This window comes from Sinohyriopsis cumingii, chromosome 14 (genome assembly GCF_028554795.1).
Source record: "Sinohyriopsis cumingii isolate HCF-2022 chromosome 14, ASM2855479v2, whole genome shotgun sequence".
NCBI classification, from domain to species: domain Eukaryota; kingdom Metazoa; phylum Mollusca; class Bivalvia; order Unionida; family Unionidae; genus Sinohyriopsis; species Sinohyriopsis cumingii.
Genome location: NC_142974.1, coordinates 18,744,523 through 18,755,385, shown reverse-complemented (window position 1 = coordinate 18,755,385; position 10,863 = coordinate 18,744,523). Strand labels below are relative to the sequence as shown.

Sequence of the window (10,863 nt, the reverse complement as noted above, 5' to 3'; positions counted from 1 at the left end):
TTTTGTAAGAACAACTCCAACGATGCCATTTGGGGCTACTGCTGGCAACGTTGCATTAGAAATATTAACATTATGGATGCCTGTGTTATTCTCTTCACTGATATCGTTTATGCAGTCGGGAATCACTTCAACGCAGTAGTTTCTCGCAAATACCATAGACCTGCACCCCCTAACTACTATTGTGGAACTGTTTACTTGTCAAATAAGTACTCAGTATGGCCTTACCGCTTCAAAGGAATTATGTTTCAGCGTTTAAACTTAAAGCGCGCTATAATGACCCGGCACATAGTAAAATGCTATTTGATACCTTAGAAGTGACTGAGGTATCTTTGCGGTTAACGGCCATCAAGACCCCTCTGAAAAAATTGAACTTAACTACGCAGAACCCACACATCATATTACACGTGCATATCACAGTCTGTAGTCGTACATGGACCGGCATCAAAACGCTGATACTCGTCTGCAAATTTCTGAGAAAAATAAGTTTTACCCGATTTATTACTTTTTTTTATTGGAACACTTGCAATTGTTCAGACAGTTCTCATCGCCATGTATATTCATGTAGATGGTGTATTGTGATGCTTGCTGACACGATTTTATGTTAGAAGGTGCTGGTGGTCGAATGAGAATGATCGACACACATGTGGAAAAATTTATAGAAATTCATAATTAAACCTGTTGCGTATTTTTTTTAATAATATCTTATCACGAACTAAAGGTCAACCTTACTGAAAATCAACTTGCGAAAATAAAAACCGCAATCAGAAGCAATTGTGGGGTCACACTAACACTTTCTCCGGGAAAATGAACTGGAAATGTCAACCTTTGGTTGACCCAAACACAGCTCGCTTTGCGTAATGCTGCCAAACACAAGAATACGTCAGTGATACTATAAATATTTAAGTCAGAGGTGACACAAATGCAAAAGACCGGTGGAATATTTCGATTGCTCGCAGTAATTCTAGCGTTGTTGGTAGCAGCAGCTTCAGCGGTTGCAAAAGCTGCGTCGTTATGGGCTGTCGGAAATGAATTAGGAATTTCTTTGGCGTTAGTATAAAAATGAATGGGCATTTGATTACCAGTCACGGGACGTCGAATACCCACGATCGAATGTAGTCGATTACCAGCTCGTAGAAGATCACTACCATTGGCCAATGTTGATTTACTCGCGATAGCGAAATCGAACAAAATTTTCTAACTATATCGACAGTAACTGGTGTCTCTGGTGGTGCTAGCAAACTAATTTTCATGCGACCACATTCACGAATACGCGTATATTCTAAATTTTCTGCAGCTAAACAAAGCAGTCTCAGTACGATCTGAAACGTGTATTCAGTAGTTAATGAAGAAAAATAATGAGTGCGTCTGAGTTTGAGACTCTGCTGGCAAAATGGAAAAACAGACTAGTACGATCGCAAATAAAAAACAACGCGAGGTTACAAGTATTGGCCGAAAACACATTAGCTGCTAACTATTACATTCATTCACTTGCCCGGACCTGTTCACAGTGTGTATATTGGTCTCTACCATAGACTTTCCTGAATAAGTACATCCCTCTGCGGTATTTTCCTTTCTAAATCAGAGTGGTATCAAAGGCTGGTATATTTGCCTGTTTGGAAACTCTTGGGGTCACTTCCATTAGGACGAGACTCTACCCCCCATCCCTCCCCCAGCGCTGGCTGACTTACATGGGTGGTGTGCTTGCACTCTCGCGGACAAAATAAACGTGCAACGGTAATACAGGGGATACATATGTGACGTAGGTAGGATGGGTGGAAAGGTCCTAAAATTGACAAATAGGCAAACCCTGTAGTTTGATTATGCTTATAAATCTGATCGAAAATATTACTTCCTATGAATGATTAAGTTATACGTTTCCGAGGCTCAAGGATGGGAGCTAATGTCTAGACATAATACGAGATACCATTATTATTATTAGAAGTAACACCTCTCCCTCCCAATCACTGACATGCCACAGAAATCATTAAGACGATGAGACGAATTTCTAGCTAGGGTTGCAGTTGGAAGACAAATGACGTTCGAACTGTAGAGTCAGTGATGTAAACTATGTCATTAACAGCGTGTATATTTGTCGCTTATGCTTATGCTTATATCCACCTGTTTGATCGGGGTGGGGTGGGGTGAGCAAACATGTAGTGGTTAATTGCTAAGATTTACAGATGTATGCTAAAATATGGTTAGATGTAAGATTCGGGGAAGAGGGGTTGGGGACCTCTTTTTGCCCCTGTGTGCTGACTCCCATGCACCCCACCCCCAAATTCGACTCTTAAGTGGTCTATATCACATCACAAGGTAGATCGGCAGCAGTGTCAGAACGCGGTGAAGTGTAATGTAAGCAGCTACGATTGGGTAGTTGTCTAAGGCTTCAAAATAACTGTTTTTTCATATTGGCCTGAACCAGGAAGAAATGTTATGCTTCACTTCCCTCAAGTATAGTCGACACCCTAATATATGTGATCCACACGAAGACTGGGAGAGTACCGTTCCGTCAAGTTTATGTGGCCAGAAAAGAAATACAGTGGAATACTGCATAGCACATTAGTGACGTTTCTTGGTAAGTCAGTGTGGAAGTACTTCGACGTTTCATATTAGACACTCATTCCACACCAGATTATATTCTTGTAGGCTAGTTATGGTTTGATTAACTATATTAGTCTTGCGCGCTTTTTGTTGTTTCATAGTGGCTGGTTCTATTCGTTCTTTTACAGGCAAAAGGGGTTTACACCAAAAATTGGTGCATGTGCATTTTCTGTAATGCCATTCTGCCATGCTTATTTGCTCACGAGAGATAGTGTGGTCATCCATACTTAAAAATTACCCACGCTGAGATTTAATGTGTATGCCATTAAGAGTAATGACTTTATTATGGAATAAGACTGATGCACGAAATTGCAAAACAGCTCAGAGCTAGGAACAAAGGAAGCGAGGAAAGAAATGGTCAACAGAATACAAGGTAACGAGAAATTGTTATAAAAATATCTATGGGGCAATTAATCACTTCATTTACATATTTATTTCATACGCTTCATACATGTTTGCCAGTTGCATCAGAGAAATTTCATTTTCAATTACATTTATGCATATTAATTAAAGTACAGAAGAAAAAAAACCTGGATCTAGATAACATTCTTTAAACTTGAACCCTCAAACTTGACGCGAATAAAGATTTGCGTTTCCCACCCCAATCCCTAGCCAAGAAAACAAATTATGAGCGCCAGACAGGATTGTGCCCAATTTTTACTCAATATCGCACAATCAATTTCTTACTCAGTTTCAGACTTTTAATATATTTCTTATTGTTTGGTTGTTATAGATTGAATGGATTCCTCATGGCTTGTCGGATAGCAATGTTTTATTTTTAATAGAAAAGCAAAACAAAACAAAGTATCGATGCAATATTTTTTCACAACAGCACCACCAACAATAATAATAATAATAATAATAATGAGGACTTTATATACTGCTTAATCTTTAGAAGCTCTGTGCTCTTAATAACATTAGACAACACCTAAAATATAGAAAACGTATATAATGATATGATTACAAAAAAAGAAACACCATGAAATTAGAAAACATAAAACATGCTGAAAATATTTAAGGTAGGAAACATTATTAGGTCTTTAAGTTTGTTCTTTTGTTCTTGCAGTCGAAATAGGTGAATTTTAAGAGCACTCTTGGATGAGATCACTGTGTCTTTGTATCTACGTTCAATGGGCAATTCGTTCCACGTTGCTGGGACCTGGCATGCAAAAGAAGTCATTACGCCATTAGTGTATTAGTGTAAAGGATGTGAATGAGAGAGTCTTTGTGTTGTAATCAGAATGGCTTCAGTTTTATCATCATTCATCTGCAGCTTGTTACGTGTCATATGATTTCGTTTTCATAGTGGGAATAATGAGAATACGATTGTCAGAAGTCTGACACGTAAATATCTTGCTGGTATATACACATGGGTGAGGTCGGATAGGTATGTTGGACTGGAGTCCAACAGTGAAACGTAACACAGAGAACAAATTTTGTGTTTGATTCTGAATCGAATGGATAGCCAGTGTAGGGTACAGAGCAGCGGGGAGGTGTGCTCTGATCGTGATACTCTAAGTATGATCCGAGCAGCTGTGTTTTGAACTTATTGAAGTTTCTGGAGCAGATATTGAGATGAACCAGACAGAACTGAGTCCGTCAGTTAAACATAACGAAGAGAAAAAAAATGGAGTTTGAATCTGATCGAATGGATATCCAGTGTAGGGTACAGAGCAGGGAGGACAAGTACTCTGATCGTGGTACTCTAAGAATGATTTGAGAAGCTGTCTTTTGAACTTTTTGAAGTTTCTGGAGTATATATTGTGAAGAACCAGACAGAATTGAGTTACAATAGTCCAGTCTTGAAAGTACTAATGAAAACACAAGTGTTTTTGTGGCATCAACTAAAATATATTTGCGAGTGGAGTTGATGCGTCTCAGTTCAAGATAGGCAGCCTTAGTAGTTAAGTGGGATACTATAGGGACAATGGGACTTAGCATTAAAAAGACCCCTGGGACAATATAGGGACAATGGAAATTTAACATGGAGAAAAATCGTGGGTCACTTTAGGGACAATGGGAATTTAACATAGAGTTTGGGACTGTCTAGGGACATTGGGAATTTAACATGGGAATAGAGTTTGGGTTTGTCTAGGGACAAGGGGAATTGAATATGGGATTTTTTTTTTTTTTATTTTTTTTTTTTTTTTAAAAGTTTTTTTTAAATTTAAATTTAACTATTAAATTTAGAAAAGAGGTAGGCAATGGAAAGGCTATCTCTTTTCGAGAAATATGGCTGGCCCTGAAAAGGGCCTTTGGGTTTATGTTAATATTAATATTAACATAGATGGCATCTGTCACATCTTCTTCTTCTTCTTCTTAAACTCCTTCTAACTACCGGTCCATACACAAGTACCCTCTTGAGACATCCTTGTCTTTCTATGTAAACTCTCCTAATCCATTGACTAGTATCTGTCCTATCAACAACAGTCCACTTGGACCTGACATACATGAGCATGTCCGTCCTAAACATCATGGAAGACACAAGGGTGGATGACTCAACTGTGGTCCACATCTTGAAGCGACGAGAATAGGTGAATCAATGCAGTGAACTGTGCTTATTTATAGGTACAGGAAGGATTGAAACGCATTGAATTCATTCACCAATCCGAACACGCGTTACAAAATTCAGTCAGCCCTCATCCAATCCGAAGAGAGCAGTCTGTGACGTCACGTGGTCTATATAGATTCGTTAGCGCTTGTGTGCAGTCAATCTATGCGACAGTGATTCAACATGACGGAAACTCAGAAAACGATCCATTGGGGTGCACCAGCAGGGGAGACTGCCCAAGGGAACCCGGACTTACTTTCAGAAGAGGTACACTGGGATTTTGTGGATTTTCTTACCTCGCAAGAATTTGTTCCAGAACCTTCGTTACCTTCTTCATTACCGCAAGTGGAGAATTTTAGACAGAGACAGAAAGAAGAATTGAAGAAATTTATGCAACGACAAAAGGAAGCGGAACAAGCTTTTCTCCTACAGCAACAGCAACAGCAACAAGAAGAGGTAAGAAAAAAACAACAGCAACAACAGCAAGAAGAAGTAGCAGCAAAGAAACAAGAGGGTGAAAATCAAACGGCTACGGTACTGTTGGACATTTTAGCGGAGTTAAGAAGTCTGAAACAAATGTATCAGACTTCTTTATCACGACCGAAGAGAATACGACCTTCCCGAGCTAAACACGCCAACCCTGTGACTAAGCCTGTCGTACCACCCTTAGTGATTTCAACCCAATCATCAGAAGTAGGCCTTGGCCGTGGCAAAGGCTTAAGGCAGTTAAAGTTGATTGGTTAAACTCACTCCTACACCAAAATAAAAAGGCCCTTTTCAGGGCCACCCACATTTCTCGAAAAGAAATACAATTTCAATTTGCCAATAACTCAAAAATAAACCCCACCCATTTTACCCTTATAGTACGTGTCTGTGTATGAGTGCGTGAGTGTAGCTTCTTATTTTAAAATCAAAACTCAAAGACACTTACCTTATATCATTCATGTATTCTTTTATCCATTTTTTTACAATCCAATTCACAATTCACCACAGAACACTTTAATTAAAAGTTCATTGACTTCTTCTTTCTCCTTGTTTAGTCTTTCTGTTTTTTGAATTTCTTCACCGTTTTTACCTCATTTTCTTCCCTTCTTCTTTTCTTCTCCTGTTTCTTTGCTTCTTTTAAATAGAATTGTCTTCTTTCTTCCTCTTCTTCCTCTGAAGAATCCCTCTCTTCTTCCGAAGAATCCCTCTCTTCTTTTGAAGAATCCTTCTTTTCTTCTGACTCCTCTTGTTTCTTTTTTGGGCAATCTGGAGACCAATGTCCTTTTTCTTTACAATAATAACAGGTATCTTGACTTTTGTCTCTTTTAGTCCCTGTTTTTGTTCTTTTTTGATGGTCTGGACACTCTGAAGACCAATGCCCTTTCTTCTGACAGATATAGCAAGTATCTTGACTTTTATCTCGAAAGGAAGGAGAGTAGTCCGTCGGCTGGTCTGAAGAGAATTTTCTAATGACCCCTCGCAAAGCTCTGACGAAACGTTCCATCTGGGTAGTCTCTTCCATCGTTGTGCTCGGCTTGAGAGTGAAATGAATAGTGAAAGGACAAGACACACACCCTTTTTATATACGCTGGTTTGCCAAGACTATAAATTAGTCTGTGGTGTTTAAACTTGAGTCATTTGACGTTTTGCACTCAAGATGAAACGATCCCATTCATTCGAGAAGAAAGAAGAAGAAGAAAGTAAGAGGCAGAAACGTGATCTATCGCCTCGTACCAGGGCTGAAATCTTGGCACAAATTCATGCCAGTGATTTTGAAGAGGACATGAGTGAACCAGAATCCGAACCCTCTAAACCAAGTTCACCACCCTTAGTCAACCCTGAAAAGTACTATTCCATTCGAGAGACGGAAAAGCGCTCCTCTAGAAAATTTAGAACCACGGCTTACACCTACACGGTGAAGTTTAAAAATTTCAAGGCTGACGTACCCTTGGAGAAAGCAGAAGGGTTTATCACCGAGATGTGGGATTCTTTGCTCACCTCACTCAAGCGACAATGTCAACCCAAAGAAGACGATCGCTTGACACTATCCATAGATCACGACGGTTTGAAATCCCATGTTTGGATCGAGTTTAGCAGACCTGCAGAACTAACCCCTTCCAAAGTCATGGACAAGATTCAACACGTACAACAATCTAATGACCAGTTTGACATCACCGATGGTAAAGCCACACTGAAAATGGCTCACGTCTCTCTTCCTCAAGGGACAGGACGCAAAAAGATGTTATTGGTGGACGACCTTCGCAACACCAAAAAGAGTCTCGTCCGAATTAACAACCCTCAAGACCAGATGTGCTTAGCCCGTGCCATCGTGGTGGGACGAACCTATGCCAACAAGAACGACACGGTAGAATGGAAAAGAACCTGGGAGAACATTCGAAAATCGAACCGAACCAAACAACGAAACGAAGCAGAACTCCTGTTGCAACAAGCTGGCCTGTCCAAAGACACACCCTGTGGCATTCCTGAGATGCAAAAATTGTAAGATGCCCTAGCTCCACGCTACACCTTGAAAGTGCACCCTCAAGAAATGCGCGGGCCTCTGTTGTTTCGAGGCCAAGACTTTAAGGACGGAAAATACATTCATGTCTATCATCACGATGACCATTTCGATACCATTACCAGTATCACTGGATTCCTGGGACACGGTTATTATTGTGAGAAATGTGATTATGGTTATAACAATCGAGAGCAACACAAGCATTGTGGATTGAAATGCCCAGGATGTTTGGCCTCTCCACCCTGTCTGAGCGAAGAACCAGTGCCTTGTTCAACTTGTCTGCGTACGTTTGTCAGCCCTGCCTGTTACCAGCAACATCTGAAGACGCAAGGTTCACAGCAGAAATGTGCTTGTCAACTCTTGAGATTGTGCCCTACCTGTGGACAAGGCATACTTACCAACAATGCCAAGGCACACGTATGTCGAGGAAAGAAAAAATGTCACATTTATCACCACATCGTGGACTTGGAACACGAATGCTACGTGCAAAAATACCAACCCCCACCAGACAATGAGGACGGTCACAAGAAGAAAGGCAATTTCATCTTTTTCGATTTCGAATGCATGCAAGAGACTGGCATTCACATCCCTAATTTCTGCGTGGCTCATCGAGCGTGCGAGAAGTGCATTCAAGAACCTATCTTCAGTCATTGCCCTCACTGCAGCAAGATTCCTGGAGGGCGTGAAAAAATCTTTCGGGGACCAAACACGTTAGCCGATTTTGCCCAATGGGTCTTAGACCCCATCGACAAGACGTGGAGCCAAGAGGACATCGAACGTTACGGAGATTGTCATCGTCATGCCACGGTGATGGCTCACAATTTCTCCGGATACGATGGACAGTTTCTTTTGAGGTACTATACGGAACATGGCACCGAACGTCCTAAAGTGATTTTGAACGGAGCCAAAATAATTTTCATGCAAGTGGGACAAGTACAGTTTAAAGATTCGATGAGTTACTTGGCCATGCCTTTGAGCCGAATGCCTAAAACGTTTGGAATGACAGAAATGGCTAAAGGGTACTTTCCACACTTTTTCAATACGGAAGCCAATCAACATGCTGTTCTAACCCATTTGCCTGAGGCTCACTATTACGACCCCGACAACATGCGTACCGAACAACGAGAAGCTTTCTACGCTTGGTACCAGCCTCACGCCTCGGACCCTTTCGACTTTCAGGAAGAAATGTTAAAGTATTGTCGTTCCGACGTGGACATTTTACGGCGATGCTGTGGAAAATTTCGAGAACTGTTCATGGAACACGGAGGGGTCGATCCTTTGAAAGAAGCTTGCACCATTGCCAAAGCGTGTTCCTTAGTGTACCGCCAACGATTCATGCCTGAAAACACCGTGGCTGTCATCAGTCCTCAAACGACCCACTATGTCAAGCGTCAATATTCGGTCAAAGCCCTACGTTGGTTACATTACTTGTGCGACAAGGAAGACAAATGGATTCAGCATGCCCGCAACGGAGGAGGCGAAAAGACCATCGGAACGTATTCGGTAGATGGCTGGGACTTAGAAAACCCCAAGATCGTGTACGAGTTTAACGGTTGCTTATTTCACGGATGTCCCGTCTGTTACCCTGACCGTGGCACTAAAAATCAGTTTTTGCAACGAACCATGGAAGACTTGTACCAGGACACTTGTCAGCGACGCCTAAAGTTAGAACAGCAAGGATACCAAGTGGTGGAAATATGGGAACACGAGTACGATCACCGTTTGAAAACCGATCCCGAGTTTAAACGCCTCGTGGAAAGTTACCAGTTCATGGACCCGCTGAACCCGAGGGATAGTTTGTACGGAGGAAGGACCAATGCCACCTGTTTGCTGTACCAAGCCGACGAAGAGAAAGGAGAAGAAATCAAATACTTGGACGTGTGTTCGCTGTATCCCTACGTGTGCAAATATTGTCGCTTTCCTGCAGGGCACCCGCAATTGTTCACGGAACACATCGACCTGAAAAACATTCGACAATACGAAGGCTTGATCAAGTGTAAAGTTTTGCCTCCCACGAACCTATACCACCCCGTCTTACCTCACCATTGTCAAGGCAAACTGATGTTTCCCTTGTGCCGTACTTGTGCCGAAACGTGCAACCAGGACCAACCTTGCCATCACAGCCAGGAAGAACGTGCCTTGACGGGAACCTGGGTCAGCGTAGAATTGTTCAAAGCTCTGGACATGGGATACCAACTGTTAGAAGTGTACGAAATTTGCCACTTTCCCAAGACACAACAGTACCACAAGGGTGACCCTACTCAGAAAGGCATTTTCGCCGACTACGTGGATGCCTTTTTGAAACTGAAACAAGAAGCCAGCGGCTATCCTTCCTGGTGTCACACTCCCGAAGACCAAATACAATTCAAAGAGAAATACTACGCACAAGAAGGCATCTCCTTAGACCACATCGAAAAAAACGAAGGCAGGCGATCGTTTGCCAAAGTGATGTTAAATTGCTTGTGGGGTAAAATGGCACAACGACCGTGTTTACCCAAGACGGAATATTTGACAGAACCTTCCCGCTACTTCCAGATGATTCACGACAAAACCAAATACATGAAACACGTGGACGTCGTTCGAGAGGATTTGATCTTGGTCAATTACGAAGAAGATCTGGACTTTGTACAAGACGACCCTTTTGGAAATGTCATCATTGCGGCTTACGTGACAGCTCATGCTCGCTTAAAATTGTACGAAGCTTTAGAACTGTTAGAAGAACGCGTCCTGTACTTTGACACGGACAGTTGCATTTACATCCATCACCCGATTCAACAGCACCCTGACATCGAAGGAGACCGTTTAGGAGCCTGGACAGACGAGCATCCCGACGACAAGATTCTACGTTTCGTCAGGTGTGGTCCCAAAAATTACGGCTACGAATACCGGGACAAACAAGGAGAAGTGCACACGACGTGCAAAGTGAAAGGACTGACTCTGAATCATCGTACCAGTCGAGTGGTCAACTTTGGGGTATTGAAAGAAGCCTTGCAATCGGGAGAGGATGGAAACTTTAAAGTGACCACCTATCAACCGAACAAGATTGTACGTTTACCCGCTCACCACATCGTCAGTCGACCCTTGGAAAAAGTCTATCAAATTGTATACCAGAAGCGAGTGCGACTTCCCAATCACTTCACCTTACCGTACGGTCACGTTGGTATTGGTCTGTATATGAAAAGGAACCCTAGGCAAGATCGATAGTTCA

General features: G+C 41.9%; 1 protein-coding gene across 3 annotated transcripts in view; it reads left to right on the top strand.

Moving 5' to 3' along the window:
• Positions 1-2,437: 2,437 nt before the first annotated feature.
• LOC149783358 (uncharacterized) overlaps positions 2,438-10,863 on the top strand; it is a 35,511-nt gene continuing 27,085 nt past the window's right edge. Inside the window, exons 1-2 of one of the 3 annotated variants that reach the window (XM_089931561.1) lie at positions 2,501-2,575; positions 2,730-2,974. In XM_089931561.1, the coding sequence (XP_089787687.1) occupies positions 2,956-2,974 (19 nt within the window). In that variant the 5' untranslated portion in view covers positions 2,501-2,575; positions 2,730-2,955. Of the gene's footprint in view, positions 2,576-2,729; positions 2,975-10,863 lie in introns of all 3 variants that reach the window. The other 2 variants (XM_089931560.1, XM_089931562.1) reach the window with 2 other exon arrangements.